The following is a 17,696-nucleotide window of genomic DNA, read 5'->3' on the forward strand; positions in this document are numbered from 1 at the left end:
AATATGAGAAATGCTTATTTAAACGATTTTTTTTTTCCTAACTCCAATCCAAATTTTATTGAGGGTTTTTATTTACATGTTTATAGATTGTTGATTTTTTAATATGATGATTATGATCGATCCTTCATATTCTAATTAGGGTTTTTTTTTAACAAGATGATTAAAATACAAGATAAATAAGGTAATTAAAAAATATATTTTTTTTATTACGGTACATTTTTTCTTCTTTCTATCTTTTATAACTTTTAGTTTTAACTTTTTTTTGCCAGCTTTTTATATATACAAATTTAACTAACGATTTTTTTTTTCCTATAAATCCAATCCATATTTTAATGAGGGTTTTTATTTACAAGTTTATAGATTCTTGATTTTTTTAATATGATGATTATGATCGATCATTTATATTGTAAAAAGGGTTTTTTTTAACAAGATGATTAAAATATAAGATAAATAAGGTAATTAAAGAAAATATTTATTTTTATTACGGTACATTTTTATTTACAAGCTTAAGTTTATAGATTGTTGATTTTTTAATATGATAATTATGATCGATTCTTCATATTCTAATTATGATTTTTTTATATATATACAAATTTAACTATTTTTATATGGTTCTCCTGCGTTTCACGCGGGTTATAAACTAGTTAAACAAACAAACTTCTCACCAAATAGTTTCGTTTCTAGTCATATATCTCACATTCTTACCTATCGATTATTTTCACCAAAAAAATTATAAATCGATATATCGATGCATATCATGCCGGGACAAATTCTAGTTATAATCAACACAAAGGGGGTAGGGTACAGTTTTTTATTAACAATTAACACAAAGTCATTTATTTATTTTTTTCCTTGTGAACACATGGCTAAAATAAAGTGCTCCTTCCACCCATGAAACAGAGATTGTAAGAAAAAAGAAAAAAAAAAGAAGCAAGAATAAAAAGCAAAGTAAATACCAGTCATATGTTGTCATCATCTTCACTTCACTTGCTCCCCTCCTGCATTCTCAGTCCCCTTTCTCTCTCTCCCACACACTTTTTTCTAACACAAGTTTCACTACATTTTTACACCCAGTTGTGCAACAGATCTATTGGTGAGTTCTTGATTTTAGTTTTTTTTTATCTGTCTCTTTTATTTGTATATTATGTTTATAGATATATACCTACATATACTGTGAATGTGTTTTTTTGTGTGGACATAGAATCATTTTTGAAACTCATGATTGCGAATTTGCGATGGCTTTTTAAAAAATGTAATTGTTGGAAACTTTTGCTTTTTAAAGTTGAGATTTTGTATTATTTTCAAACATTATGTCTTCATTGATATAGTGTGTTAAGATAAGAATGTTTCTTTGTAAAAATAGTAACAAGTAATTAAATTTGAATGTAATGTTAGTCCTAAGATAGTAGTAGTAATAATGAGTTTTTTTTGGCAATTTAGATTATGCTTATATTTAACCTTAAGACTCGTAGAGGCGAAACTGTCTACATCCCACCTCACACATACCTCATCTGTGTCGGAATTGGGTATTGTTGTCGTTATTGGCTTAATTGCGGAATTTTTTTTATACTGTGAGTGTTAAAAATAATAATAATAAAATTAAAAACAAGTTTCTCCATTTTTAATAGTAAGTCAAAAGTTGTTATTATCATGTGACAGACAGTAAATGTAAAATGTGCTTTCATGGATCTTGTTTATTGAGAGGTTGGATTATTAAAGTTTGTTACTTTCTTGCAGAGCTGTGATATAACATTCAATGGTGTACTATTACTATACGAAAAATGAAAAGGGTTCATGATTCACAAAAGCTTTCACTTTCTGGGCAAGTGCATAATATCATTAAGGAATCAACTTCACATTTTGGTTTGGTTGGACAAGACATGAATCATGCAAATTTTGAAACTTTCCAAAATTCTAGTTTAGGTGTTTCGGTTAGGAAAGGGAAAGGAAAAGGGAAAAAATCTTTGTCAGAAAATGAAGAGGTTATGGTAGATGTATCTATGTTTAATGAAACGGATGATTCTTATGATGATATTGGTTCCACTTCTTTTTCGGGAGTGAGTCATCCTCCTGAACCTGTTGATATGGATTTAATGAGGCCGGTTTGTGTACCTATTGGTCATGAAAGTGCTATAAAGGGTCCATTTTTAGAAGATCTTTCCATTGGTGTTTCTGGAATCAAGCAAAGTTCGTCAGCTGTTTCACCAGCTGAGAGCTTGACACCGTCTTCTCCATTCGCAGTTCCACGACAATCACAAAATACTGAAAGCTCTCCCTTATGCCAAGATTCTGATGAGAAGGAGTGTGTGTGGGATGCTTCTTTGCCTCCAAGTGGTAATGTAAGCCCACATAGCAGCATTGATAGCACAGGTGTTGTAACGTCAATGAGCACTAGTACATACCGTATGAGTGATGGAATGCTTAGTGTTGAACGTAGTTTTGGAGTTACTAGAATGCCTCTTCGAGGGGAATCTCTTGAAAGTGGAAAAACAAGTATTAGTAGAGCTAGCGATAGTAGTGGTCTTAGTGATGATAGTAACTGGAGTAACTTCACAGGGAGCACCAATAAGCCACACAAAGGTAATGATCCTCGGTGGAAAGCTATTCATGCAATTCGGTCACGAGATGGGCTTTTGGGCATGAATCATTTTAGGTTGCTTAGACTCCTTGGCTGTGGTGACATTGGTAGCGTGTATCAGTCAGAGCTGAGTGGCACTCGTTGCTATTTTGCGATGAAAGTGATGGATAAAACGTCACTTGCTAGTAGGAAAAAGTTGTCGAGAGCTCAAACAGAAAGAGATATATTACAATTGCTTGATCACCCGTTCTTACCAACTTTATACACTCATTTTGAAACAGATAGATTCACGTGTTTGGTAATGGAATATTGTCCTGGAGGTGATCTGCATACATTAAGGCAACGCCAACCTGGAAAACATTTCTCGGAATATGCAGCAAGGTATATTTTTTACCTATTGTTCTTGCAGCAGTTTGTCATATACATAAAATTTATAAGATATGATTAAACACAAACGGGTTTGAGTTGTCACCTAACCTGCCTGGCACGGCCATTATAGCAATCTTTGTGCATTAGACAATCTTGCTGATAATTTATGTTAGAAGCAGCGTTGTTGTAATTGCAGTCATTTTTTCCCTTTTTTCCAACAGGTTTTATGCTGCGGAGGTTTTATTAGCAATTGAGTATCTGCATATGCTTGGAGTTGTATACAGAGATCTAAAACCTGAAAATGTTTTGGTACGTGATGATGGTCATATAATGCTGTCAGATTTTGATCTCTCCTTAAGATGTGCGGTGTCACCTACTCTTGTGAAGTCGTCTTCTTTAAATTCAGATCCTTCTAAACGAGGTCCTAGTAGTGCTTTCTGTGTGCAACCCGCTTGTATCGAGCCTACATCAATCTGCATTCAACCGGCTTGTTTCCTTCCACGTTTTTTCCCTCAAAAAAACAAGAAAAAGAGAACCCCCAAACCCCGAAGTGACCCGACCCCTCTTTTTGGCCAGCTGCCAGAACTTGTTGCTGAACCAACTGCAGCTCGATCAATGTCGTTTGTTGGGACTCATGAATACCTGGCACCTGAAATCATAAAAGGAGAAGGACATGGAAGTGCCGTGGATTGGTGGACATTTGGGATATTTTTGCATGAATTGTTATACGGTCGAACCCCTTTTAAAGGTGCAGGAAATCGAGCCACTTTGTTCAATGTAGTTGGCCAACAGCTAAGATTTCCAGACGCACCAGCTACTAGCTATGCAGGCCGGGATCTGATCAGGGGTTTGCTTGCAAAGGATCCACAACACCGGCTTGGGGTGAAAAGGGGAGCTACTGAAATCAAACAGCATCCCTTTTTTGAAGGCGTTAATTGGGCTCTGATCCGCTGCAGTACTCCTCCAGAAGTGCCAAGACCTGTGGAAGCTGAATCACCTGGGAAGTTTGCGGCTATTGACCCAGTTGGGGTAGGAAATAATAGTAAAAGGATGGCAGGAACTGGTGTTAAGCCCGGAGGTAAATATCTTGATTTTGAGTTCTTTTAGCAATTTGATCCTTTCATATGTAGAATTGTTATGTTATAGAATTATTGTGTTATGTTGTAACCACTGGCTCTATTCATTATATCAATGTGCGATCCGAGTTCTAGATTATTGTGTATCGTTCCAAGATTCTTCAAAGCTATTTTGACAACTTCACAATATTTACCATATTTGTTCTGGTATATTTGCCGTGCTCTTTTTGGGGGCCAGTGCTTGCATAGTTCACCCAAAATTGACTAATAGCCAAACCAAAGTAATTTGCAAGTTCAGTTTAGGGGGCCGAGATGACTGTATAATTTCGATGCAGTTATATATCTAAACTTGTAATATAGGTGTTACTAATTCATGTGTAGTCCAACTGGTTAAGGTCAGAAGGATGTTCCTTTGTTTCTTTCCCATTCTTTTCAAGCAATGAATGATTCAACATGTTGAACATGAACTGCAGATGGTGTTTTCTTTAACATAAATACATAATGGTCATATGTTTGTATATGGAAAATATATACAATAAGTATGATCCAAACTGCAATCCAGCTTAAGCCAAACCGGTCCTGAACTCACTCCCAGGTCAAAGATTTCATTTTTGGAGATAAATTTCGAGAAATCTTGAAAGAATTGACTTGCCAACAAGGTTTTATACAAGAGGTCATCTTTACAATTCTAATCCCATGACAAGTGTCTGTATTATCATTTTTGTTTGTCGTTAATACATTTACACTTTTGAGTTTTAACCAAAGTATTTCTAAGATGTCAGTTTACATCTTATTAGCTCCATACAAGTCACTTATTTTGAAACGAATCGATTATAATGCAAACAAAACTTTAAGCCTTTTGATTAATAAACTATAAATGACCCCCAAAGGAAAATTGATGGCTTGGTTGAACAGGAGACATGATGTTTTATTGCACAACTAATGCTTTGTGGGGGCCATTTTGGTGATGGCAAGTCATGAATCATTTTCATTTGATGGAGGTGAAGTGACCACTAATAATGTTGGTAAGATTTTGAAGGGTTGTATCTTTTTGTATCTAGTTTCAGGTTTCTGGTTACATGATTGTCAATCAATCACTATGTTTCCATGATTTCTTTCCTTGTAAAATACCATAATATATAATGGATGTAATATTGGCTATCAATACCTCTTTTCTAGTTCCAAGTTTCTAGTTGCATAATTGGTTATCAACCAACCTGTGGTCATGATTTTTCTAAATCTTTATGATGTGACATAATGGTACATGATGAATCAATGATTTATCTTACATATACTATACAAGCTCTTTCTATAAAATCTAATTAATTCTCAAGTTCAACTATATCTTTTACTCATTATATGAAAAAAATAATAAAAAGATACATACAACTGATGCAAGTTATAGTTAAAGGTTCATCTATGCTTTAATCCCTCTTTTGATGCTGAATTGGTTTACTTCATGACATCTATCCAACTATTCTGAATTTCTGATTGTTTCAACATTAGAGACAACAACAAAAAAAAAGAAGACAACCCTGAAAATCAAATTGGGTATTGTTATTGATGATCATACTACTATTATTAATTTTCAAATTAAACACAGCTCATTACCAGAGTTTTAGGGTGGTTGTAGGCATACCAAATTAATTACCAAAATGAATGAGTAATGATACATATTACTAAATGATATAAGCCTAAAATCAACCTAAAAATCTCGTACTTGACATATCTCATGATCACTTTGTTAAATTTTTGAGAGATATATATGTGTATATATGAAACAAGCCATTAAAAGTCATATTTACCCCTATAAATCAAAAGAGATCCACCACAAAAGTGGCCACACTAGTGCAATAATAACAAGAATGACCCACATTGGTTCATTTGGGCATTTGGCACACCTAAAAAGAGAAAAAGCACAAACTATCTTTTCTTGGAAGATTCAAAGAATAACACCCAGTATTACCCACTAGATCCAATCAACCACTTAAGTAAAGCTTTCCCATTTTGGTACTTTAGTAGTTCCTGTGTACCATGTGCCAATCACGTGATACATATTGATGTAACTGCAAGTGACTAGTTCCCAAATCTTGTCAATAATTATCATGGAGATACTGGTGTAGAAGCAGCAGTCACAGGCTGGTCCTTAGGGAAACCATAATCTTCAAACAGGCCCTGATAAAAAAAATAAAATTAAACAGTCATTGTAGATTTGCAGTGGTTGACAAATCCAAATCAGATTTTATAGTACTTATGGCTAGACGATTAGATGCTATAAATAGAACTAAATTTCATCATTTTGTTGCTAATTATTAGTGGGGCTTAACCACTTTAAAATTGCACATTCTAGAAGTCCCCTAGATGTAGGGATATATGTGTATACATGAGGAAAGCGAGTACAAGTGAGTATCTGCAAAACGTACCATGGTATCATTGATTGCAATAGTTACACAGTAGTGCTCCTGCAAACCAACAATGGGGAAACCAATTAGTAGAGCATTGGCGCATTACTTCACATTTACAATAGAAACAATGTAGTAAATAGTACTAATATCAATGGACAAACAGGTATTTGGGTATTTCAACCTTCAAAGTTTCCCAACATAGAAACTAGATTAGCTGCATAAAAATGCAACTCCATTTCTAGTACACATATAATTTATTAAAGTCAAACAATTTTTTTTAACTAATTATATTTATAATTTTACAAGTTAAGGATCAAAATTCTTATTGTTACAAGTTATTGGTTCTGCCCCAGAATGAACTAATTCATCCCCGAATTTCTTTACAAACTATCTACTATGGCATTTAAAGTCAAGCACAAAGTCTTTCAACATTATTCAAGTAACAGAGTGTCAATATAGAACAAAAATCTTGATATTTTGGCTTTCAACTTATATTTAACAGCTGAAAATATTAGTGAAACTTGCCTGCATCATGTACCACTCTTCAAACTCATCAAACAATTCCAATCTTTCAATCCTGATCAGCCAAGCAAAAGGTTAAAGATTACGCAATAAAATGAAAAGAGCCAAAAAGGGATCCCGTCAACCTAACAGTATACTTTCGCCTTTCTATTATTCAAGGATATCTTTTTAGACTAAAGTGAAGATTATTAGCTCCCAGTTAATGTACCCGATCTTTATCCTAAGTAAACCCTGATCAGAATCTATGAAGAATCAACAGATCTAGATCCACAACTATCACATGTGTCTACGAGATAATAGTATCGCATCATGGGGAAACATTGCTCTTTTCAATTGCAAACATTATTTTCAAACACAAATTAGAGTTAACTTCTATTTTAAAGCGATTGCAAAAAGTGAGGCCACATCAGTATATACGGTGTGTTCACTACAGCTTATCCAGAACACTTCCTGACTGATTCTTCTAAAACTTTTTTAATAATGTGAGTGTTATAACAGAAGATACAATCTAAATTCTAAAGTTTCAATAGAGCAACTTAGGAGGTTGTTTACATGTATAATGCACTTTGGATGGCTTTCAACCCATTTAACATTTGCATGTATATGCGTTTAAATGGCTACCACTAGTGTTCGCGTTTTTTTTAATTTATGAATGACTGCAAATCCAGAAAAAAAATACCTTTGTCGTTCTCGAGAATCAATGAAGGTAGTATAGATCTTCATCATATCCCAAGCAACAGCTCTCTGAAACTCAGTATAATTACTAGTCAAGATAGACGAGTCCGATAAAAGTAGACAGAGATGTTTTTTATGAGTTGCATACTCCATGGGGGAATTGCCACCCTAAAGTTACTAATCTGGTAGAACAAGCACCAGCCACGGTGAAACATTTCCAAGCCCAAGTAATGCTTCGGCATCCCATTTCCTCCATGCTAATTCTAAAAAATTAAAGATGAGATTGCACATCTATAACATACCTGCCAACCCTGATCGAGAAATAGTTTTTCCTTTGCAAGCAATGTTGGTGTATCATATATGCCTAATAGCCCACAGCCTCGACTCTAGCATCACATACAGATTAAAAATCACATCAAGATTGTCCTTCAAAAGATAACTTGTTGTCTGTGTGGGTAGCAATATGAGTGGGCTGGGTAATGGTCAAAAGAGGTACTTTCTTGGGTGAAGTTGCGTTGATCCAAAACTAATATAACTAAATGAGATCTTATCCACTGTATACTATGAGCAGCTTTCAACCCATTTGACATACTTCCTATAACTCTATAAGCCTATCTTTTCTTTCTTATTTAACTTACTTCACCTGTTGCAACTGCCACCAGCCCACCACTAGGATTGTATGCTTAAAGATCATTGGTAAACATAGACAAGAGGACTCATTACATTGGGTAACATTACTAATTGTCATCAAGACCTAAAACTTGATACATATAAGAATGACCAACAATTTTATACACATTGTGAATCATTAATTAAGTTCACACAACTGTTTTTTTATTTATCAGTGTTTAAGGAACCCATATTGATGAAAATTTGTAAGCCTCTTGAAGGGGGACAAAATAAAATACATTACCTCCAAATTTCTAATCATTTGTTGTCCAAATGCATCATAAGGAAGAATCTGTTGCAGAAAAATAGAACATTATTCCATATTGAGAAGTACAAATTAATCTACAATCATTGCATTAGTATTGTAGCATTATGAGCATCCGCAAGAAACATAGATATATGAATACTACTATTCGGGCATTCCATTGATCAAGATTTTAAGCTAAGATGCTTATTTTTCGTACACACACCTGCATACTTTCATGGAGCACAGTGAGTATAATGAATATGATAAAACAGTACCTGCTCATATAAGAAGAATATTGATGTCGAAAATGTTCTTGATGCCCATTCAACAATAGCACGGCTTGATTCAGGATCCAAGTAGATTAACACGCATTCTGCAATAATAAATGTTGGCAAGCTGATGGTAACATCAGTAAGTAGCAGCTTAACTGTTCCACACATTCATCAATCTTAAAAACATGCAACATACAACAGATAACAAAGTTTCCTTTCAAGGAAGAGAATTTATTCACATCCTGATTCTAGTACTTATTTTGGCATATTCTTGAAGTATATTAATTTATTTACCATATATAGCATAAATGCCACGAGAAAGTAGATGATGCACACATACCTTGGATCCATATGGGCTGATATGAGGTCATTCAAGGTTTGTATATCCCTTAAATCAACAGGAAGAAGTTTGTAGTTATCACTGATTACTTCTCCTTTCTCTGCACAATTGCAGATCCCCACTTAATAACATTGAAAATTTTTATATCCTTTATCGTCTTCATAATATGTAGATATATCAGAAGGAAGTTACTTATAGTCACGTCATCAATGGAATATTACCTCGACAAATTGATGCAGCTTCACTGATCTTTTCCCTTAATTGGCCAGAAGTTTCAATAATCGATGCCTTTTTACTAGTCACCTAAATCAAATTGCAAGTTCAACGTCATCCAAAAGTAGGAAAATAGAAAAACACAATCATTCGCAAGTTCATCGTTTCTCAAATTCTCACCTCCTTAAAATCCAGTTCCACGTATAAATGTGGCGCCTTCCCTTCATCCTGCACATGTTAATTTTTCGTTAAACAATCATAGTTCCTTCGAACATAAAGGCTCTAATGATACACATCATAAATCACAACAAACGACTGCACCTGCAGCTGAAAGTACGTCGTATCGAAACCAGCTCCCAGAGATAAAATCTGCTTCTTGACAGGACCACCATCGTTTGACTTCAGAAACTGGTTAAGAAACTGGCGGAAAGTAGCCCAACGAGCAAAGTAACCTTAACAAAGTCAAACATACGCGTTCGCAACAAAAAAAAACATGTCATCACCAACCAACTCATACAAACCTTAAAGTTTCTAGTAACAAATGAAAACAAAATGCATACCGCGATTAATTATCGGAGATCTCCTGACGGGCCTTCTTACAAATAAATGTACATAATCATCTTTGATATATCCTTTCTTCACACATGACCTAATTTGAAAATTTATTATTACTATTATTATTCAGGGAACCTAATAAATTGGAATAAATATAAGTAGAGAGAGATAAAAGAAAAAAAACAAAGATTACAATTTGCTGGCGGAAGCATCATCGTTGGTAGCTTGAACAGCTGCTTTGTTGCTCCGCGATTCCCCTGCTGCTTTCTCCATCCTTGTCTTCCTCTATTTACTTCTTTCAAACCATTTTATTTATTTATTTATTTATTGCAGCTTCAAAGAGTTAAAATGGTAAACGCAAAAATGGTCCGTGTGGTTTGTTTTTTTACAACAAACATACTCAAATTCCCACGAGCATCGGCATATTCATTCGGTTAGTAGTAGCGGCATGTCGGCTTCATTACACCCTTTTCATTGACGTAAATAGGCAAGTCACGTTGGCAACTAAACCCTTACCCCTAAGAGGAGTATAATATAGGTATGATGTAGATAACTTTATTTCTATCAAAAGATAGAGATACTACTTTCAAAAGGATGACCTAGGACTTTATCCTTTAAAAAATTATCGATGAGAAGAAGTCAAGCCGGAGAGAAAAAATTTCGATCTCAGAACTATATTTTTCTCGATCTTAGATTTAAGAAAACTATCTAGAGAGAGAAAACACTATATTTCCAAGTTTACTAACAATACGGGGTCCATTAATCAGAAACATTTTGCAATCATAGTTTAAATTTGAATGATCCGTCAATTCCCACTTGACGTGACCTTTTTACAACTTTTTTCATTTATTATTTTTTCACTTTTTCTATTATTCTGACAACATTATTAGCCATTTATCTTTCATATCTATAAACTTATTTATCTTTTCAACCAACCAAACCAAATACATGAATCAAATATGTGTAAATTTATCATTCAACAAATACATTATATTTAAATTCAACCATGTATCTACTCATTTTATATCACTGAACAAATTCAGGAAATGTGCACTAGGATTTCTAACTATGAATCTCATAATGTCTCGTCTAACTGAAATGCAAGCTTTTTGAAAACTTTTTTTTTTATCATTATCTGATAACGGCTTTGTTTTCTAGGAACTTATCCCACTTCTAGTCTAGCTTGTATTTCCACAAAGTGTGGAAAATTTAATGTAATCATGAAAAGGGGATTACGATTACGGGAGGAATGTATTCAAGGAGGAATATACTTTTCCATTCGTTTGGATTAAACGAACAATATGTTTTAATGGAAATGGAATGAGCTTTACCATTCCTTATATCATTCCTGGCTACCATACGAAAAGGAGTTAATGGTCGTGGACTCGTGGAATTTTGTTGTGGCCTTGTGGGTCTTTAGTCTTGAATCTTGACCGATTGAAATGGACTTTGAAAGTAACTCATAATAAAGTGGGCCTTGGGAAATTCTTTTAATGACTTTTTATTTAGTTTCAATGTTTTTGTGCGGCTAGTTGGTAGAACAAATCCAAAAGTTAAAAAAAAAAAAAAAACAAAAAAAAAACCCTTCGAGTAGGTGCGAAAAATCCGACAAAGTAAGTTGAAACATATAAAAAAAGACTCGCCATAAAACCAATGGTTCGGTTCGTTATGTTTCGATTAATCGACTGGATTGTTTGGTTTCGACTTGTTTTCATTTAGGTACTAGATTTTATACCCGTGTCAAATACACGGGTTTATGTTGTTATAAAGATTAGATTAGGGTGAACATCATATATACCCTAATTAAACACCAAAATCTCATATTTACCTAACTCAAATTCATAATATTATATGTACCCACTTTAAACCCAAAAACATCATATATATCCAAATGATAATTTCAAAACTTAATATTAATATATATTATATAAATCACAATAATAATTAAAGCAAATTGAGTTGATGATTATATATTTGTCATTCTATGATCAGATATGTAATTTGTTTAAAAAGGTTCTCAAATTATAATACGCAAACCGAGTAAACAAATCTACTTGTATTATCTTTAAATAACATAACAAGATGAATTGTCCAAAACAAAGCTGTATTTTTAGTTTACTGAGCTTAACGAATTGAAACTGAGGCATAAAGTTTGTTTTTATAATGATTTTTGAAAGGCCATAATGCATGTGATTACTGATTATATTTGAATACAATGTTCATTACTCACCATATTTCTAGCTATTTCGTTGAGAGAATAACTTACACAAAAATAATGTTAATTTTCTTTCTGTTGTTGTAGGCTTTGAGCCAATTTGTAACTATATACTGATGATGAAGAAAAGTAAACACGTAATTTAGGGGTTTTTGTATAGAAGAAGGATATAATAGTCAATAACAAAATTAGCTTATTAGTATTTGATTTTCAGAATATTTAATGGAGGTAAAATTATTATTTAGATATATATGGTGTATTTTAGGTTTAAAGTGGGTATATATGATATTATGAATTTAAGTTTGGTAAATATGAGATTTTAGCGTTTAATAAGGGTATATATGATGATTTCCCATTAGATTATTATTAAAGTTTAACTATATGCAAGCTAAAAAGTGTTATTAGTTCAAAAGAAAATATCTAAAAAAGAATCCTGGAAGCAGTCGGAACCAGAATCGAAAGTGACCCATAGCATAATTTTTTTCCTCTAGCCTTATATCGACATAAAGTAACGATAATGACTAAACTGTTACGATTCTTAACATTTTTTCAAAGAGTTTTGGCTATTTATAATTAATTTTAAGAACTTTTGGCAATTTTAGTAGTTTTTCTTAATATTTTAGTTGTATAAATACATCTTTATAGGTTTTATTGATAGGAAAATGTTTCAAAAGTTTATATTTTGTTACATCGACCGGTATCCCATATTTATTTCACCTGTAGCATCAATAAAAAATACATTATTTTTTGAAAAATTCGAACTACATGAACTTAACGGACCAGTAGCCCAGGCTACCCCTAATACATATGTAGTTCCGCCCCTGCCTGGAAGATAGTAAGAACGTAATTAAAAATGTTATTATCACGTATCATTCGCCACCCGTTGGTGTTAGAGTTGTCAGGGTCCCTTGCATCATTCCATTTGTACTCATTGTTGGCCTTCGCGAGTGTCCTCGATCGCTTTATCGCAAGTTTTGTACCAACTATATGTACGTATATAGCTAATAGTTGGTTGGATTAGATAAAACGTTTAATTTTAAACATGATTATAAAGTGTTTGAATGCAGTCCGCTATGTAAACGACATGTTTTTATTAGTCATACTGTTGAACCGAATCATTAAATAACATGCATGTTTGCTTATTGAGTGTAGTTTTGTAAATACCATTAGGATTATATTGTGCTACTATCCAAAACTCAAATATAGTAAAAACAGTTACTTCGTAATTAGGATTGCGTATGCCTGTTACAAAGAAAAAGAACTCATCTTTAGATATGAAAACACAAAAAGTGATTAAAAGTTATAAAAAGTAATAAACTCATGGCTATAAATTTACTTAACTTCTGTGTCACTTTAATTGCCTAATTGGTATTTAGAATGTCGTGAATGTGTAGATTTGGAGCATTCTACAAGACATTAAAACTTGTAATATAAATTAATATCGTAAAGAAATTTGTCATGTCTAACTTCTCTACTACGTAAACTTTATCATGTTTATTTTCGGTAACCCCGCTTAATCTGTTGGAGTGTGATCATTTTATTATAAATCGCATGTCCGGGAATAGTTTAAGCCTACGGGATCACACGAAATGACACGGTAACTCTATATTATTAATTAGTATATTAAAGTAATATATTAATTAATTAGATTACGAAATGATTAATTTAAATATATTAAGGGGTTAATTATATTTAATTAATTAAATGGAGGATTAAAATGTGAAATATGAAAATTAGAGTTGGGCTCTAAATCCATATGGGGGGGGGGGGGGGGGCGATTTTGATAAGGCTTTGTAAGCCTTAATCTAGCTTGTTCACCAAGTAAATTAAACCCTATAAATAGAGGGCTTAATTCAAGGGTTTTCTCAATCCTTCACACAGGTAAAACTCTCCTCTTTTCTCTCTTAGTTGGTTCGACCGAACCCTTTTAAAGGGCATTCGGTTTATCCCATTCGACCATCTATATGAATATTACATGTAATTAATGGTTGCATTAATTATGGTGTATCTTGGTTATGACAACAATTTTGTTTTCGGTTCAACAATATTGTTTTCAAAGTTCATGGGGTTTCGAATGAAAGGGAGACAAACAAAGGATTGTTTGGTTTGTGATCGGGGTACTAGCATACGGTATAAGAGGTGTCTAGTGTGCGATCGTAGAGGGGTTTTGCTTTAAACCCTAACTAATAATAATAATCTTATTATTAATATTATTGGAAACTTTGCGCAAAGGTACACGTTTTGATTTTTTCTTTGTTAATTAATTTGATTGCATATACGTTTCTTTTCCGCTGCGTACTCGTGAATTGTTATATGTTTATGTGCTCATATTCTAACAGTGGTATCACGAGCCACATATGTGATCTATTAATTACAAAGATCAAAACTTGAAGGGGGGTTTAAGGGTTGGTTGATTTTAATTAATTGTTAAATAATTAAATGGTTGTTTTCTTATTTTTTAGTTAATTAAAATCGGTTCTTAATTAAATAAAATAAAGGTTTTTGTTTAATTAAAATTTTAACCTTGTTCAATGGAGATTAAAACCCTCAAGCAAGTTTTGAATTGTGAATTGATATAAATTATGTGATGAATTGCATGATTATGTGTATCGTTTTTATTTAAAGTGTTAAATAAGTAGTAAAATCACAAGAAATTCATGCAAAATTTATTGTGATTTTACTGGATATATAAAGAGTTATATTATGCAAAGCATGTTGATCCAATAATTAGGGTTAATTATTAGATAATTATGTGACAATGTGATTTTTGCGTGTAAATTTTCTGATGTGCGACAGTTTACTAGAAAAATCATATAAATTAATCTGTAATGAGTTAGAAGTCGTTCTTTGGACTGTAGAAGCCCAACACATAGGGCTACAACTTTTTAGTTTTGGTTGAAAGCTGAATCGGACCAGAAACAGGCTTTAACTGGTCGTCAAGCTACTGGAAATTTCCAGTCAGCATGTTTATGTGTTTATATGCAACTTGTTAAGTTAATTTGTTTAAAGGCTTACGCAATCAAGGTAACTTGATGCATGTGGTCCTCTTCTTCGGAAGGGGGAGCCGGGATTGAACTTTTGCATGAACCATAGTGACCATGTTTAGGTGCCCCACCTTAACTTGTTACTTGATTAAATAGTTCGGTAATTAGTAAGTTTATTAATTTTTGTATTTGCATATAAGTTGTATAAAGGTGATGCAAAATTTGGTTTTGAAAATAAACTTGACTAAGAACTATCGAAATAGAGATGTCATTAATAAAATTGGAGTCTTGCAACCTTGAGATACACCGGCTCACCCATTTGAACAAACTCTAAGAGAGGTATAAGTCGGAGTGCGCTAGCCTTCTAAAAGGGCGGGTTTTTAAATCGCGTTTATCGCATACCTTTGCCCTTGCGCTTCTTTATGCGTTCAAATGGAGCTACCAAGCTCTCTTGTGTTGTAAGACTATACAAATGATTTTATTAAATATTATGTTTCGAAGAGTATGCATGAGTCTTCAAACATAAACTTTTGATTCACATCAAATGCATTATCCATTTAAAGTTAAGTCAATGCCACCCACTTTGCTAAGAACACTTGCCAGTGCTTTTTGCTCTACGTGAGACGTAGGTGAATTGTATCTCTTCAAGGTGGATTACCACTGGTTGTGAGACAGCGGTGGACTATCTACATGTTCTTAATTGGGCGACTTAAAACGAGTTAAGAGTTGAGACCTTAACCCGTGGCATAAGATGAGACAAAACATGTTTACAAAACACTTAATACCCCTTTACAGTGTTGTTGTAAGTCCCATAATTCTAGGAGTTGCATGAATGCAATTATCGATTCTTGATTACCTTTTGAATACTGTCATTTCTAGCAGATCAACTGATGAAATGATTGTATGTCAAGTTGGATCCTAGCCTTAGTGAAAGTAATTTGTTAGATGAATTTTACGAGGGTAAATTATATTTCTTAAGGATTAATTATCGAAAATACCGATAATTGAACTTTTGTCTGTTTTGAAGATGGCAACAACAAATCCTTCTCAAAACATACACCAATCGGCTTTCAGGTCGATGCTAGAAAGGAAAAGACTTTCTGGAGCCAAACTTCAATGACTGGGTTCAAGTCATTGATGAGCAGACACCGTTGTTCCGGGAGCGAATGCTTCAACTTGAAAGTTGGCTGCATACAATGCTCGGTACGATAGACACAATGAGGTTGCTTGTTTAATGTTGGAAAGCATGAATGCCGACCTTCAAAAGCAATTTGAGCATTCATCTCCATGTGATATGCTCACTGAACTCAAGTCTTTGTACTAAAAGCAAGCCGGAGTGGAGTTGTTCGACCTAGTTGATCAACTTCATGACTTGCGACACGAGCATGGAACATCGGTTAGTCCTCAAGTACTCTAGTTGAAGAGGTACTCATGGGCAATTGGAAAGGTTAAACTATGTTTATCATCTGCATATTACTATTGGCATGAACCTAAAAAGCGGATTTTTTAGGAGTTCGTGCACAATTGTAATATGCATAGCATTAGTAAAACCACAGCTAAACTTCATGTCATGTTAATTGAGTATGAGAAAGAGCTTCTAAGGAAATCTGCTACATCCCGAGTTCTTATGATCAACGGGGGAAAGGTTCGGAAAGCAAAACAACCGTAAGCTAAGGGCAAGATTTTTGGTAAGAGAAAACAAGTTGTGTTTGTCTCAAAACCTTAAAAGACCCTTTTGGCAAAAGGAGCATACGGCTAAAGATCTAGCTGAGTTGAATGTGAAGAAGAAGCAAGCTGGTTCGGCAAGTGCTTCAAGTATCTTCAAAATTGAATTATATGCGTTGTTATACAAATAATAATTCAATAGCAAAGAGTCAAGTTTAATTTGGACTCTAATTATCTTTGACATAGTCATCTTGTTTAATTTTGTCAAGAAAGGCATTTAAAGACTTCAAAGGACGGTGTCTTACAATCAAATGATGAATCATTTGATAAATGCATGGATTTGACATTATCATTAGCAAGAAACGCATTGGAAATCTTCATTATGAAGAGATCTTGCAATCAATGATGAATCATTTGATAAATTGCGTGTTTTTTGGGATTGTCGTTAGCAAGAAACACATTGGAAATCTTTATAATGAAGGAATCTTGAAATCAAATGATGAATCATTTGATAAATGTGTTGTCGTTAGCAAGAAATGCATACTTCAAATTGAAGGGATCTTAAAATCAAATGATGAATCATTTGACAAAAAGATCGTTAAATCAAATGATGAATCATTTGACAAATGCATGCCTTGTGTTTTCGGCAAGATGACAAGAATACATTTTCCGCATAAAACCGGAGAGGGCTAAGGAATTACTTGGACTAATACATTCAGGTGTATGTAGCCCATTTAGGCATGTGTCAAGGAAATGCTAGCTACTTCATCATTTTTTTATGAATGATTTCAGTCATTATGGTTATGTTTAATTGCTTAAACATAAACATGAAGTCTTTGAAACATTCAAAGTATTTAAAAATGAAGTAGAGAATCAACTCAAAAAAACCATCAAGATTCTTCGTTCGGATC

The 17,696-nt window shown here is 33.5% G+C and overlaps 2 protein-coding genes across 2 annotated transcripts; one reads left to right on the top strand and one right to left on the bottom strand.

Annotated features, from left to right (window-relative positions):
* Positions 1-881: 881 nt before the first annotated feature.
* Positions 882-4,162, top strand: LOC122599710 (serine/threonine-protein kinase D6PKL2). The gene is made up of 3 exons (XM_043772261.1): positions 882-1,093; positions 1,738-2,959; positions 3,169-4,162. Exons 2-3 carry the CDS (start codon positions 1,782-1,784, stop codon positions 4,052-4,054), a joined length of 2,064 nt encoding a protein of 687 aa, XP_043628196.1. The 5' UTR covers positions 882-1,093; positions 1,738-1,781; the 3' UTR covers positions 4,055-4,162.
* A 1,601-nt stretch (positions 4,163-5,763) lies between these two features.
* LOC122599607 (leucine carboxyl methyltransferase 1 homolog) lies at positions 5,764-10,245 on the bottom strand. Its single transcript, XM_043772139.1, has 13 exons — positions 10,115-10,245; positions 9,927-10,015; positions 9,688-9,818; positions 9,547-9,594; positions 9,375-9,456; positions 9,154-9,253; positions 8,817-8,937; positions 8,539-8,586; positions 7,928-8,011; positions 7,630-7,694; positions 6,954-7,005; positions 6,447-6,485; positions 5,764-6,198 (listed from the first exon to the last, which is right to left on the bottom strand). Exons 1-13 carry the CDS (start codon positions 10,192-10,194, stop codon positions 6,127-6,129), a joined length of 1,011 nt encoding a protein of 336 aa, XP_043628074.1. The 5' UTR covers positions 10,195-10,245; the 3' UTR covers positions 5,764-6,126.
* Positions 10,246-17,696: the final 7,451 nt, after the last annotated feature.

The sequence above is a fragment of the Erigeron canadensis genome, chromosome 5 (genome assembly GCF_010389155.1).
Source record: "Erigeron canadensis isolate Cc75 chromosome 5, C_canadensis_v1, whole genome shotgun sequence".
NCBI lineage: Eukaryota > Viridiplantae > Streptophyta > Magnoliopsida > Asterales > Asteraceae > Erigeron > Erigeron canadensis.